The sequence below is a fragment of the Raphanus sativus genome, chromosome 9, assembly GCF_000801105.2.
Source record: "Raphanus sativus cultivar WK10039 chromosome 9, ASM80110v3, whole genome shotgun sequence".
NCBI lineage: Eukaryota > Viridiplantae > Streptophyta > Magnoliopsida > Brassicales > Brassicaceae > Raphanus > Raphanus sativus.
In genome coordinates, this window is record NC_079519.1 from 11963016 (window position 1) to 11979287 (window position 16272).

Here is a 16272-nt window from a genome sequence, read left to right on the forward strand (position 1 = left end):
ATTTTAGTTTGTGTGCAATCATTAAAGCTACAACTTTTATTGACCAGGTAGAGGCCAAAGTTGTGTTTTTTTTTTTCAGGTTTATCTTGATGGGTTTCTACTCTAGTTAAGAAATATTTTATGTGCTCACATCGTACCTTCCACGTTTTGAAAATGATTTCCACTTATTAGACTTTTTTCATGTTTTCAGTCTTTTGCATAGTTCTGTCCAGTTGAATTTGTCTAGTTGTCCATCAAGATTGACTTTTTTAATGTAACTTTGTGATCATTACCTCATAACCCGTCCAGATTCGGGTTTTGACAGCTTCATTCTTGTCAATTGTTTATTCCCTATATGGCCTTGAGACAGATATTGCTAGCTAAAAAGAAAGATAGGCCACCACCACTGACTAGAACCGTTGCAGTACATCTTACGCAGAGAAGAGGCTTCAAGTCAGCTTACTATTTCAGAAATAAATGGACTCCTTTTTCAGAAATTCGTATCTGGAAACCAGGCCCGTGGTTCCTAAGAAGGCCGGATCTGATCTAGCGGCTCCGTCTCAGGCACTGAACATTGCGATAGCTATTAGTGGGAGCACCAAAAGCAAGAATGTAGTTAAGTATGCGCTCGAAAATTTTTCTTCTGACAAAAACGTCGTCTTCAAGCTGATTCATGTCCATCCAAAGATTACTTCTGTACCTACACCTTGTAAGTTCAAAATACTTATTCTCTACGTTAATTGCTTAGTAGCTTGATACACGGTTTATGCTTCCTTCCAAAGCGGGAAGGACAGTCTCTATCTCTGAGGCACCAGAAGATGTGGCGGCTACTTATAGACGACAACTGATGGAGAAGACGAAAGAAACTCTTCTTAAACCTTACAAGAAGATGTGCGTGCGGAAAAAGGTTTTAGTTTATTGTTTTTTTGGAGTTAATTTCTATAAACACTAGCAGTTTTATGCTGTAAAAAGGTCTTTTTTAGATGAATAAACTTAAAATTCTTTCAAAGAAAAAAACAAGATATTTTATTGCTAAGATTTTTCTTGAATCTGGTTAAAACAGGTTGCTGTAGAACTTCAAGTGCTTGAATCAGATAGTGTTGCAGTTGCGATAACCAGAGAGGTTAATCAGCACTCGATAAGCAGGCTTGTCATAGGAGGCTCATCTCATGTTGGATTGGACGGGTACGGTTATGTTTTTTTAATTTTGATTTATATATGTGATTGAACAGAGTTTTTCTCAGATGTATTTATGGGTTGATACTATTATATTTACAGGAATCGTGACGTTACCGCGAAAATATCAGCCTATGTGTCAGAACTTTGTACAGTTTATGTTGTCTCAAAAGAAGTCTACATTCTCTCCAAAAATAAATCATCGTCAGATGGTGAGATCAGTGAAACTACAAGAGATTCCCGTAGTGAGAGATCCGATACATCTAGCTACTCTTCTAGTTCAGGACATATCTCAGGTTTGGAGGTTTTCACCAGTCATTAACTAGAAACTGATGAATCAACCATGACTTTAACTTTCCCTTTGTACATTCTTCAGATGCACTGAATTCTAAATCTCTTGTCCTTTCCAATAAGAGATTGCAACATCTCCCTTCAATAGAAAGAGGGGTTTCTGTTCGTATAGAAACCAGTTCTGTTGACTCATATGAAACTACAAGTATGTTTTCTGATCAAGCTAGCAAGAGAAGTAGCCCTGAAACATCACGTACCGTAACTTGGAATCCTCCTCAGAGTTATACGTCAAGCAACGAAAATGTTACTCAAGGTGATGATTATTTCACAGACAACCAGGTAAGTTTCATTAAACATTTCCTAACCCTCATCTTACGGCATCAAATGTCTCTCAAACTATCACTGCATTTCATATATCCCCGAATTTAAAGTGAAATCTGTATCCTCACACTGAAAGTTCAAACTTCAAACCCTCCAAAAACTAAAGTTGAATATTCCAAAACTCATAAATCTTACATTGGTTGAAAGATGGTTTAGTGTTATGTAATCAAACAATAAACCTTATATATCAGATTTTAAACCAAAACAAACTAAGGGTACTAGAGGGTATTAATTTGGGAGGGGGGGGGGAGGTTTGAACTTTAAATTTTTGGATTCCAAACTTTAAATTAGGAAATATATAGAATGTGGTGACAGTTTGGGAGACAACCGGCGCTATACGACAGTTTCGTGGGATATATCTCGTCGACCCTTAAACCCTTTTGCAAAATCGAAAGCATTTGGAAATCAGAGGTTTTTTCCCCTGATTTCAGGACACGCTCCACAAAATTAGAAAGTTGAAAGATGAACTTAGAAAGGCTCAAGAAATGTATGCAATGGCTCAAGTAGAAACCTTGGATGCTTCTCGCAAGATCTGCATGAAGAATCTCTATAATAGAAAATGGATAACTTGTATTTGATGAAGCATCTTAGCTAATAGTATGTGTGTCTAATATATATTTACCACCTTTATGTGTTTCAGCTGAATGAGATTGAATTTGAAGAGCTAAAGCTTAGGGAGAACAGAACAAAGGGGTTAGAAGAAAAGGAAACACAGAAGTTTGAGAAGATGACAAGGGAAGCCAGAGAGGTCACACAGAAAACAGAAACCAAAGAGCAGGAGGACATGCTTAAAGAAAGGTCCCTTGTGGCTCCCAAACTGCAATACCAAGAGTTCACTTGGGAAGAAATCAAAACCGCAACTTTTTCATTCTCTGAAGATCTAAAGATTGGAAAGGGAGCTTATGGGGATGTTTACAAATGCAAACTCCGTCATACAATTGCCGCGGTGAAAGTTTTGCATTCCTCTGAAAATAATCTATCCAAGCAATTCGATCAAGAGGTACGTAGACAGCCTAAGTGTTGTTCTTGATTGAAATTTCTCCATTATTTTCAAAAATCTTGATGTTTGTATTCTCTCTTAGATTGAAATATTGAGCAACATCAGGCATCCACACTTGGTTCTCCTTCTAGGCGCTTGTCCAGAGCACGGCACCCTAGTCTATGAGTACATGGAAAATGGTAGCTTGGAAGATAGACTATTCCAAGTCAATGATAGTCAACCAATCCCATGGTTCCTCCGGTTTAGGATAGCTTGGGAAGTTGCATCAGCGCTCATTTTCCTCCACAAATCAAAACCGACACCAATCATCCACCGTGATCTTAAACCAGCCAACATATTGCTTGATCAAAACTTTGTCAGCAAAGTAGGAGACGTGGGCATCTCCACAATGATCCAAGTCGACCCTTTATTAACAAAATTCACAATGTACAAACAGACAAGCCCTGTGGGAACATTATGCTATATCGATCCTGAATATCAACGAACCGGGAGGTTATCTTTCAAATCCGACGTTTATGCGTTTGGAATGATCATTCTGCAGCTTCTTACCGCTCTGCCTGCTATAGCCCTGACGTTTAAAGTAGAAACAGCAATTGAGAACAATGACGAGTTTATACAGATTCTTGATAAAAAGGCCGGTGATTGGCCAATGGAAGAAACCCGTCAGTTAGCCGTTCTGGCCCTCTCTTGTACAGAGATCCGTGCTAAAGACAGACCTGATCTTGAAACTCATATTCTTCCAGCATTGGAGAGCCTTAAGAATGTAGCTGAAAAAGCAAGAAACTTAATTTCCTCATCAACCAAGCCACCTCCAAGCCATTTCCTCTGCCCATTACTTAAGGTAATAACTTGTTCATTACGTCACCTATTTCTTGCGAAAGGAGTTAGGAAAGAATGTTGTTATGTTTGCAGGATGTGATGAGTGAACCATGTGTTGCGGCCGATGGCTATACTTATGACCGACGAGCCATAGAGGAATGGATGGAGGACCACCGTACCTCGCCGGTGACTAATTTTCCATTACAAAACACTAACCTTTTGCCCAATCACAGTGTGTATGCAGCCATTGTGGAATGGAGACATGAAAATCAGCAAGGCAAGCTAAAGGGTGCTCTCCGTTTTAGTGACTCCTCTTTCTGAAATTGTGTAGCGTTTGTAGCCAATATCATTGGCGTGGTGTTCTCATAGCATTTTTCTTGCTTTTTAGTCAATTTTTATTTTGTCTTTGGTGTTGGTTAATTTTTTTGGACCAAAATCTCAAATGTTGTTAATGAAAGAAATTTAATCTCATATGTTCTTAATGAATCTTCATATTTTATGCTTTAATAAAATAATAAATTTCAATGTTGCCTTTTTCATTTTTTCAATTAAATTTTAAATTTCAGATCTCGAATATCATACAACTAGATATAACTATTGTTCTAGATTTTACAAAGTTGTATATCGACAATGGTACAACTTAGTATAACTAAAATTATAATATTACCACTTTATACGTGTGTTTCTGATTTCTCGTTCACCTCTCTTCAGCATCTATAAGTATATAAGATTGAGATGATTTTCTGGAAGATGCAGAGGGGTATGTAAAAATTACCTGTGATCCCATTATTCTAATTCAGAAGTGAATGATGACACACATCGTTGGAAGCGAGGAGTAGGTAAATTACATGTGATCTCATTATTCGTCTACACTTTGTCAAAAAGAGAGAAAGTTACATATGTTGAGAAATCAATAAGATGAACAAGATGACTACATTAGCATCACTATTAATTGACATTGAGATGATAAGATGAACAAGATGACTACATTAGCATCACTATTCATTGACATTGAGATGATAGGATTCAGAGAAGAGAGAGGGAAAGAGTCAGAAAAGACTACATGTTGGTCCAGATACTTGCTTGAGTTGAATCCATTTGTCCCTTGATTGATATATACTCCCACGATGTAGCCTAAGCATCTTTTTTTTTTGCAGAAATGAGGTCCGTAGAGGGTATGTCAGGCCCTATCAGTGGAGTTGTGAACCTGTATGGTGACTAAGCTAGTTTGTAGTACATTGAATTAACCAAGGTCAGTAATGATTCACTTCCACCTATCATATTTGCAGAAGTGATAGTAGTCATTTTAAATTAAGTGAGTCCCTGCATGTCCACAAGCAAAATGGTAAGTCTCGAGGAGTTGATATACTATGGATTTTACCAGTTTTTACCCATGGTATATAAGTGTTTTAGAATCTATTTACTATGTTTTGGAGTCATTTTAGAATATTTATAGGTTCAGGTATGTTTTGGAGTAAAATGATGATTTTGGAGCATTTTGGAAATATAGATAGAAGAAACTCGTAGTTGACCATCAAACCAGTCTGAAGTCGACATTAGAGTGAATCGTCGACTGACAAACATCACATGTTGTAGATCGACAGCGAAATGCGCAAGGCCCAACTTGGTTCTCAGCCTACGTTGTTCCCAGCCGACTTATAGCCCAAGTCCCACAACATTACAGAAATACACATGGCTGGCTTTTAACCTAATATTTATGTGCTCTGCCATTGTTTTGGACAACACACGCTTTCTACACTTTTCATACTTTCATAGCAAATAGTTTAGGTTTTTTAGTAGTTTAGAGAAAAGATCCAAGACTCCTTCAGAGCTTTGTATTGGAACTCCAGTTTTTCTAACCAGCTTACTATATTCTTCAAGAAATTGATTGCAATGCATGTGTTATAAAGTAGCTAAATAGAACCTTATTTTAGGATCGTGGACAACTACAACGGTAGGTTCTACGCCAGAATAGATTCTCTTGAGTTAGGATTGTTAGAAACAAGCGATAGTGATTTAGTTAAAGACTAGTGAACTTATCTATCAACTCATTGATGCTTGCTTAAGTGAACATCAATTGATGCTCATACCATAGGATTGATCGACGCTTGATCCATATCAACAAATAAGCGGCAAATGAGATAATGGATCTTAGTCAATAGGATTGATTCACTTGTGAAAGCTAGAATACTTTCTCATAAGAATTTGAGTTCTAGGATTGTCAACTTAAGTATTCTATATCACTATAATCCGGATTACTTGAAACCCTAGATTTAACACTTTCTTATTATTGTTTACAACCTCAATCAACCAACTGAACAACTACTTTTGTTCGCCCTGCTTATTTACTGCTTAAAACATATTCACCTAGCTTAATCACCACTGATTAGGATCTATTGTGTGCCCTCACTCCTTGTGGATTCGATCCCTAAGTATTATAACTGAACCTCTTATTTGAGAGAGTAAAAGTCACTCCTTAGGATGATTTGAGTGATAACAATCGTCTTGCTGTTTGATTTGAACGTTTAGGAGAAAACAACTTCCTGTTGTTTTTTCCGTAAAATCTCAACCAAAACTCTGGTTGAGACGAAACGAAAGACATTTCAGTCGTGAACATGATAAGAGCCTGATGGAGCAATGAAGGAGTGGTGTGGCGACCATGAGTATGTGAGGGAGCTCTATGGCAACCAGGAGGAGAGAGAGGATCTGTGTGGCGATCAAGAGTAAGTGATGGAGCTATGTGATGATTAGGAGTGAGTGAGGGAGCTCTGTGGCGATCAGGAGTGAGTGGGGGGAGCTCTGTGGCGATCAGGAGGAAAGATAGGATCTGTGCAGAAATTAAGAGTGAGTGAGGGAGCTATGTGGCGAGCAAGAGGAGAAAGATGAGCTTGGTAGCGATCAGGAGTGAGTGAGGGAGATCTGTGGCGATCAGGAGCTCTGTAGTGAGGGGAGTGAGTGTGTGTGGTGATGGGAGTGAAAGTGTGGCGATGAGAGTGAGTTGTGTGGCGATGGGAGTGAGTTGTGTGGCGATGGGAGTGAGTTGTGTGGTGAGATGATTTCTTTCTTCCGTTCTCTCTCTCTCAGTTGATCGTTTCGTAGACTTTGGGAACTACTTGGTTTGGTTTACACTAGTTTTTTGGAAGATTTCCCGAAATTTTTTTTACGGAAGGTTATCTCCTAGATTTTCCTACGAGCTTCTTCCGTGCAAACTCTCTGATCTTTTTGTTTTACGGAAAGTTGTTTCATAAAACTCGTTAAAATATTGCAAAAACTTTCTGGAAGAACGTTTTTTCGATCTTTTATGTTTGGATAAAAACTCTTTCATTACTTGTCCGAAATGAAATATACAAAATTTTGTTCTCATATAATTTTTAAATAGGTTCGGCTTATGCGGTGTAGTTCTTTCGATATTTCTTACTCATATTTGTTTTAAATATATTTTCGAAAGATTCTAGCAATTGATTTTGCAATTACCGATTTTGATCTCCAGAATGACCACAACAAATAATTCTAGCTAACACGTGCCCCGACTATTTCATAAGTATTATTTAGTAGTATGGTGTATTTATTTTGATAGAACAATTGGTGAAAATATCCCTGGTTAGGTCTACGGTCTACCGTTACAGGGTCGAGGCCTACACGTTCTTTTTTCCTGATTTTTTTTAACAATATTCCTGGTTTTATCTCTTGCTGCACAATTAATTTATTTTCTCACACGTCCGCTTTACAATTATTTTACGGCTATTATTAGCGAGATAATTCTACCCTTTGTTTTATTGTCTTGTTAGCATCTCTTTTGGTTTCTTTATTTCTCTTTTCATTGTTCTTTCTAGGGTTCTATTAGTTTATATTTCATTTTAAAATAAGGAATCTTTTTAGAGAAATTTATAACTTGAGTCACTTTTTGACTTTTAATAACAGCATAAGTCACTCTTGTATACTTAGACACTTTCTGAGTGGTTAAATACCACACTGTCCTCCCTTAATAATCATCTCTCTCTCTTTCATGTTCTCTCTTCATCTTTTCAATCACTTTTTTTTCTTTTCTCCTTTTTCAATTTGTACGCCCTTTTCTCAATCTCTCTCAATTATCTGTAGAAAACATTTCAAATTCACATAGGATTCAATAATAAAAGATTGTTATCAGAGACGGTGAATTTCAGTGACAAAGCAAAATCCAAATTTTGAGTTATACAAGTCCCTGGCGTTTGGAGGGGATGTTTGAAAATGGCCATGGCGTTTTGGTTATAATCAGTTAAAATTCGGAAATTATGGGAAAAGTTGTGTGTTTGTTTGTGTTTTGACTATAATCGGTTAATCTATAAAACATTTGTAAGTTCTGGATGTAAAATTGTCAAAAAAATAAAAATTTCATGAAGAAAATCAATTGCGGCTCAGAGATGAGTTGCAGAAATCGTAGGAAGCCCTAGTTTGAAGAAGACAAATTTATTACAAAATTGCCACTCTTCTAAAAAATATTAAAATTAAGCATAAATGAAGTGTACATGTGTACAAAACCGTTTAGTGTACATGTGTATATTATCTCTATACATGTGCATATTACATGTATAATGTACATGTGTACATATATATATATATATTATATATATATATATATATATATATATATATATATATGTTACTTAAATTTTAATAATTGTGTACATTACCGCAATAATGATGTTTTTCTGAAAACCAAACATCAAAATTGCAAGAAATTTTCTATAGAATGCGTGGATGCAATATAAACATTATCTTTGGTTTCTGAAGTGTACATGTGTAAAAAACCGTTGAATGTACATCTTATATGTATAGTGTACATGTGTACACACATATATATGTTACTTGAGACAAACCGGTGGACACACAAAAAATTAACTAGGCTATTGTTTGGGGAAAGAATGAAAGTCCAACAGATACCTGAGACAAAGCTAATATTTTGAGATCTAATGGAAGACAAGTTCAAGATTTCTATCAGTAAAACCAACTCCCTCCCAAAAAATCAACCTTTTGACAACATATAGAAATCCATTGTTCTCTTCAGATTCATCCATTGCCATGATAAAAAAAAATTTGTAAAACACATGTATAAGCAGTTTGTAAATGTACTTGTTTATCATGATCCACATGTACAGTGATGTAAATAATTTTCACATGTACGATTGTGATATCCACATGTATAAATTACATATATTATCCACATGTACAAGAAAGATTTTATGGGTGAACCTATGAGTTTTGCCAAAATCATGAAAGATTTTAATGGAGGCTCTAACCTCTTCATAGCATGCTTCTTCACCACATAACTTATACATTCCTTTCATGAATAAAAATCAGAAGTCAAAGTTGAAACCTGTAAAGAAAATGTACAAAGGGGTTTAATATTTTGGAATAGCTGACAAGCTTGTTCATAGCATCACACATACAAGCAAGGTCAACAACAGTTATTTGAACAGAATCTCAACTGGTTTAGGAGTCTCTTTCAGGTCAATTATCAACTCAACATCGCCTTCGTCCATTGGATGTATCACATTTAGGAATCGCATATTCAAAAAGAATCTAATATTGAGAAGAGCATTTTTTGTGACCAATTCCTATAGCCCATGATATTCTAAATAACTAACTCATCAATCATAAACCATAAATTAATCATTCAAAGAGAAAAAAAAATCAACAAATATTTGTACAGTACCTGCATCTGAGATCATGACCGCCAAATTATATAATTTTGACAGCGAATCAGCTTCAAACTAAGAAGCTTTCGATCTTCTCCGGCTGATACATAGAAAAATAGCCACTTTGAATCCAATCTAAAAGGAACCAAGAGAACTAGAGTTTTGACTCTTCTCGTCGATTAGAGATTTAAAAGAAAAAAAAAGATTTGGAATCAACGATAATAGATGTGGTTGATGCAGAAGATTTGGAAGACGCAAACAGTAGAAGAACTGGTAATGCATAATAGTTCTGAGAAGCTTGTGTCAAATATAAAAATTGAAACAAAAGATAAAGGAGGAGATGTGGAATAAGTGGTTGACGGTAGAAGAGAAGGAGAGAAAATATGATTAGAGAAAGAAGGATAGAATTGGGTTTTCACATTTTTTCTTTTTTTTTGGTAACAAGAGAAAACTTTGACAAAGTGTCCTAGTAGCAAAATATGATCTATAGTGATATTAGAAAGATAAAAAATGACTCATGGTGTAATTATTTCATCTTTTTAAGTTCATCTACTAATAATAGCAATCTCAATTAATTTGAAAGATTGTCTTTTTATTTTAAGAGTTGCATTGGTTTTAAAAAAGTCAAAATGTAAAAGTATGTATCTTCTCTTCTTTAATAATGTGTCTTTTCATCCTTAAAATTGCATTGATTTACAAGAAATAGTCAAAATGTCTAAAATGTAATTTTCATTTAAATATTGGGTATTTTCATCTTAGGAGTTGCAGTGATTTAAAATAGTCAAAATGTATAAGTTATATTATTATTATTTTATTAATGAATAACTGTTTTTAACTGAATCGTAAAAAGATGCATCTGTTAATTTTGAGTTTTAGAATTTTTTATTTATTGCTTATCATGAAAAGTTGTGTCTATTGCTTATTATGAACATTGATATGAAAACTTGTGTCTATTGCTTATGTCTCTCCATCCTATATATAGGGTGTTGCAGAACTTGGCTAGAAAACCCATTCTTTTCCTGTATCGTGAACCAGTACATTTTGTATTTTTATTTATTAAATGGATAAATGGTGAGTTAAACGTAATTCATAATTGCAAGAGTTTAGTCGACGAGTCAAGCAAAAAAAAAGGAGTTTAATCGACAAAGTTGATAACTCATATTCAGTTTCCAGACTCCAGTATGATAGATCTGCCTTCTAAAGTGCCAAAAGTGTCTAATACATATCTGCATGATCAAATACCATCAATTATTCCGTTATTGTTCAACAAAAAAGGTTAATTTGCATGTCTTATAATTTTTTCTATTAGTATTTACGTACTATTTTTATAATTATTTTTGAATATATAAATTGATATGTTTATTTATATACAGAACTCGTCATTGTTGCCTGTTTACGGTAAACAAAGTATATTCTAAAATTTCAATTGCTTAAACAAACATTATAGTTTCTCTCATCTAAAAAGTTGTATCGATTAATAAATTATCTTTATATGATACTAAATTATGCTGTCATGTATCTATTTAATATACCATGACAAGCAAGCATTATGTGTTGTCGGCAGCAAGTATTTTTGTATTACATTCGTGTTTTTTCTTTTTCTTTTTGTCGACTGTATGTTTCATTAACTATGCCCGGAGGCATCAGGTTTTACAACATTGAAGTCCATACGGAGAATTAAAAAATTACAGCCCATTTTTAAAAGGAACTCGAGAAGCTTTATGAGAATCCACGTCTTCGACACATGCCTCACATACATCGAATGGGTGGCCCAGTCATCGCTTCGGAGCTCCGTGACCGGAAAGCTCTGTGTATCGCAACTCGATCTCCTCTCCCCACCATAGTATCTCCATGGATTTGAATCGGAGCAAAAATGGCAATCTGGCCTTTACTCCATTGAAACTCCTGAAAGCTCTTAGATATCTTTGGGGACTTCCTCCGTCTAATAATTTGATAAGAAAACACTGATGCCAAAGGACCTCTCGCTCAAACCTCAACTACTTGATCGGAAAATTCTTGGTTCCTCGTTGATTCAAACAGGGGAGATTTCAGTAGGATGAAGATAGATCTTTTGTTGGACCGTAACAAGACGCCAACTCTACTAAATCTTCCCCAAAAGGACCTAAGTAACCCAAAAAAAACTCAATCGTCCCCTACAGAGAAGCTTTACCCAGATTTGTGAATATATTAAGACGGTCAAGACTGACTCTCCTTGAGAGATGTTTAGTTGAAACGAAGAACAAAGCATCTATTCAACTAGTTGATGGAATTAAAAGGAAGAATTGCGAAAGGGAAACTTTCATAGATCAGAATTAATTAAAACTCAACCAAAAAAACAGAGATAAGAGGAGAATTTTGAAGAAAAGCTCTGTTTTGGTTGAAGAGAAACACATCAAAATCGCCAAAGCGAAGACTAATCCGCTAACCGGAAATACATATCGCCTAAGCGAATAAAAAATCGATCTTTCGATCGAAGAGAAGTATTTTACATCAAAAACATAAGAAAAATCTCTTTCTCCCTGTGAAAAATAAGAGTTTGTGAACAGGGAAAGAAAGGGAGAAAAATTCTCTCTCTAAAGAGAGAGGAGAGAACTTTTTCCTGTATTACATACGTGTTAATAAACAATCTCATTCACTTGTTTTCAAATGATTTTGGACAGAGAAAGAGATAGGCAGAATTGGAAAAAAGAGAAACTTTGAATTTTTGTTTGTCCTTTTAGGACTTCTTATATTTTCGGCAATTGTGGACATGTTTTACCTTTGGTTGATGGAAAAATAGTAAATTTAACTTTAAAAATGTAAAAAAATATGAAAACTATTGGAAACATAGTATGATTAATTACATGTTTAAATTTATTTGTAATGAACTATTGCTTTTCATTGCTCGATTAAACCCAAAATTTCACTTTTTCAAAAATCAGTTGATGCAAGAAATTTTTCAGCATGCTGTAAGTTAAGTCAAAAAGAAAGTGAGCTATGTGCATTTTCAAACACCTTTTACCACTAGAAATAAATTAGGAACCCCAATTAATGATAAATGGGGTTATCAAAATATCGAAAGATTGTATCGAAAGGTTCAGTTGACTGTGGAAAGGTTATCAAAATATCGAAAGATTGTATCTTTTCATTTTAGAGATTGCATTTATTCGTAAGAGGTATCAAAATATTGAAAAGACACGTCGTTTTATTTTAGAAGTTGCATTGATTCTTAAAAAGTTATTAAACTATTGAAAAGATGTGTTTTTCATTTTTTGTGTATTTTCATTTTAGATGTTGCATTAATTTTTAAGAGGTTATCAAAATATTAAAAGGTTGTGTTTTTATATTTTTTTAGAAGTCACGTTGATTGTTAAGAGGTTATCAAAATATCAAAATGTTGTGTCTTTTCATCTTAAAGGTTGAACTGATTTTAAAAAAACTATCAAAATATTTATAACCAATTATCATTTTGTCTAAGGGTGTATTTTTTATTCTAAATTCTTAAGAAGTTATTAAAATGTCTAAAGATATGACTATTCATTCTAAAAGTTACATACTTTGTTAATGAATTGTTTTTTCTTTCATTTTCATATATATATATATACACACACATATATATATATATATATCAAATAATCTTAAAATTTTTTAAAATACTCAGATAATTCGGTTTATTGGGTAATTTACTTATTTTTAAATTATATATATGATTTTTCAGATAAAATGTTTGAGCCTATTTAACTAATGTTGTTTATTGATAGATAAGTACTATCAAAATGTATACCAAAAACAAATATTTATATATGTATATCTATGCATATTTTTATTTATTCATGAATTGAGATATACATGTTGTATATCTATTGCATCTCTAAGTAGATGAGAAAGAATTGTTAGAGATTTAAGTCAATTTTACAACCGTTTTAATGAACTATAACGATTGTTTAAATGAACAATTACAACTAATTAAATGAACCATTGCAATTTTTTGTAATGAACCATTGTTATTGTTGGTAATCGTACCTTTTAGTGATTATTTCATTTGGTGATCGTAGCTTTTCGTAAGGAGTCACTGTAGCTTTTGGTATTAACCATTGTAATCATTAACTATTCATTGCAATGTTTAGTTGTCAATTGCAACCCTTGGTCTTTTATAAGATATATATATATATATATATGTATGTATGTACTTTTAAAAGAATGCGAGTGTGATTTGCTGAGATGAATATGTTATTGAAGAAGATCTCTTAAAGTTATATTGTTATCATGTTTTCGAAAATATTTGTACTCTTACATAGCTTCAAACAATAGTACATGTCATACTGCCGTTATAGTTTATCTTATTAATTTAGTAAATGCTTAGGTTTAAATATATTGTTTGTTTTAATTAGTTTAAAAATATTAAGTTTATTAATTTATTGATATTGACATGGACAATTCTGCTAAATAGACAATTTAAATTTTTGTCACGAAAATAGATCCTAAGGAGAAAGTGACCAAAATATTTCATTTAATAGATAAAAAGATCTTACTACTCTAAATATATGAATACAAATAAAATAAAATAATTTTGGACCAGATATTAGTTCGTTATTAAGTTATACTTGGAAATTGAGGTGTCCGTCGAAGTTACAGCATTTTTTTTGGCAAGTTATTAAGGGAACCATCCCAATTGCAAAAAACTTGAGGACTAGAGGTATTGGCTGTGACCTACGGTGTAGTCTGTGTGGTGCGAAAGAAGAATCCATTAATCATGTATTTTTTGAATGTCCACCGGCTATACAAGTATGGGCATTCTCGAAAATACTCTTAGGCCCAGGTTTCTTTCCTGGTTTATCGGTCTTTTCTAATATTGATTATCTTTTTTGGAGACTACCAAAGGATTACGATTTTGAATTCTTTCCGTGGATTTTATGGTATATATGGAAAAATAGAAACAGTAAAATTTATACAAATAAATCAGATGATCCACAGGAAATTCTTCGGAAAACAGAGGTGGAAGCAGTGACCTGGACAGATGCCCAATTAATGGTTCCGGCTAGAAATCAGGAATCTCACGTGGTTTCTGATGATCTATTGTTAGAAGAGTCCAGAGTCTGCTTTGTTGATGAAGCATGGAGGGCGCAAGAAAAAATTTCAGGACAAGGGTGGTTCTGCAGAATGAATCTCCGAAGAAGCTTATCTGCTATGCATGCTGAATGCGAAGCCTTGATATGAGCTATGGAATGCATGAAGACTCTCAACTTTTCAGAGGTAGTTTTCGCAACGGACTGTTCTCAACTGGTGAAGATGGTGTCATCACCTAGAGAATGACCAGCTTTTGCTACACACTTAGAGGAGTTCCAGCGCAGTAAGACTTTCTTTCCTACCTTTAAGATTCGACATATTTCGAGGGTACATAATCTAGTGGCGGACAAACTGGCATGAGGTGCTAGCAGTTCCCCTTCTGCTATGCTCTATGTCGATTCTATGCCTCCAGTCTGGTTCTTTGGACATGATGAGCATAGATAATAGTTTAGTTTCATTGTGGTCAAAAAAAAAAATTATAGTATCAGATTATATATTTTCAGATTCGAAATTTTTCATAATTTTTTTATTTTTTTCAAATTCTCTTTTCATAATTCGAAAATACTTTTTGAAACTATTTTTCAAATTTTTATTTTCAATTTTTTAGTAATTATTTTTTATTTATAAAATTTTAAACCTTAGTCTCCAATCCCCACCCCTTAACTCTAAACCTTAAGGTTTAAATTAATTAATCTTATGAGTATAAGTGTATATTTACCTCTTTAATGAAACATTTTGATCATTAGAGTCTATATTTGTGACAAAATCCTTTTTAGTGCTATCCTAGAGTATTTCTCTGCTTATATTTCAGTTATTATCTAAACTATAAACCAAACACATGCAACTTAGGTTGTGACAAAAGAACATTTAAAAAAAAAGTAAATAGTTAAAGAAAAATTATAAATTGTAATACAATTATTTTTATAAAATTAGTTCCCGTGCGATATCGCAGAGGCTCTTTACCTAGTTCTTTTAGTACAAGACAATAGAATTTCTAATAAAGAAATAAAACTAATTAATCCACTCATTTTTATTTAATATTCTAGAGTTTATTTCCTTATGATATCGATATACTGCTATATATGTATAAATTTGAAGACTATTATATGTATACATATATATATATTCAAATTAGTTTTAACTGCAACAGTATGTTATGTGATTAGTTACATTTGTAAGAGAACTTACAAAATCTATTCTGAATTGAACAAAATTATTTTTACAGTCTATATTTTTTTAACGACTAATATTTTTTAAATAGGTTGTTATTTATTTATATTAATTAGTTTAATATTATTTAATATATGTATTTATTGTGTAACCCTGACCAATAATTAGTCTGGATTAGCTACTGTCTGGAATCTCCGATAAACTTTGCAATCTATAATTTACAATAAATTGCATTATCTAAGATTCGAAACTCAGATCTGTTGTAGAAATTTTTAAAGTTTAATCAGTAGGTTACGGTATTTTCACAAGTGGATTGTTGTTTTGGGAATTGTTCTTTCTTTCAATGAAATTTCCGAACATCATCTTCAAGTAATTCATTGTCAAATGAAAAAGTCAGTTTATATGTAGGGAGGGTTAGAAAAATACCCATATAAACTAAGTAATTCATTGTGAAATGAAAAAAGCCAGTTTATATGTAGGGAGGGTTAGAAAATACCCATATAAACTAGAAATCTCTAATCTCGGTACCCATATACATCTATTGACAATGAAAAAGTCAGTTTATATGTAGGGAGGGTTAGATAATACCCATATAAACTAGAAATCTCTAATCTCGGTACCCATATATATACATCTATACAAATCATTAGTGAAAAGACTAATAAAGATTTTTTTTTTTGAATGGCATGATCATTGGCATTACTATATTAAGTACGAAGTGATATTTTTATTGTT

At 33.4% G+C, this 16272-nt stretch overlaps 1 protein-coding gene across 2 annotated transcripts; it reads left to right on the plus strand.

Moving 5' to 3' along the window:
• Positions 1-287: 287 nt before the first annotated feature.
• LOC108824411 (putative U-box domain-containing protein 53) lies at positions 288-4115 on the plus strand. Of its 2 annotated transcripts, XM_056994137.1 has the most exons (9): positions 288-688; positions 762-886; positions 1043-1164; positions 1258-1451; positions 1532-1785; positions 2259-2355; positions 2466-2827; positions 2910-3668; positions 3740-4115. In XM_056994137.1, exons 1-9 carry the CDS (start codon positions 457-459, stop codon positions 3965-3967), a joined length of 2373 nt encoding a protein of 790 aa, XP_056850117.1. In that variant the 5' UTR covers positions 288-456; the 3' UTR covers positions 3968-4115. The 2 variants fall into 2 exon arrangements, with proteins under 2 accessions (XP_056850117.1, XP_018453334.2); XM_018597832.2 differs by lacking the exon at positions 2259-2355 and having other exon boundaries at positions 2468-2827.
• Positions 4116-16272: the final 12157 nt, after the last annotated feature.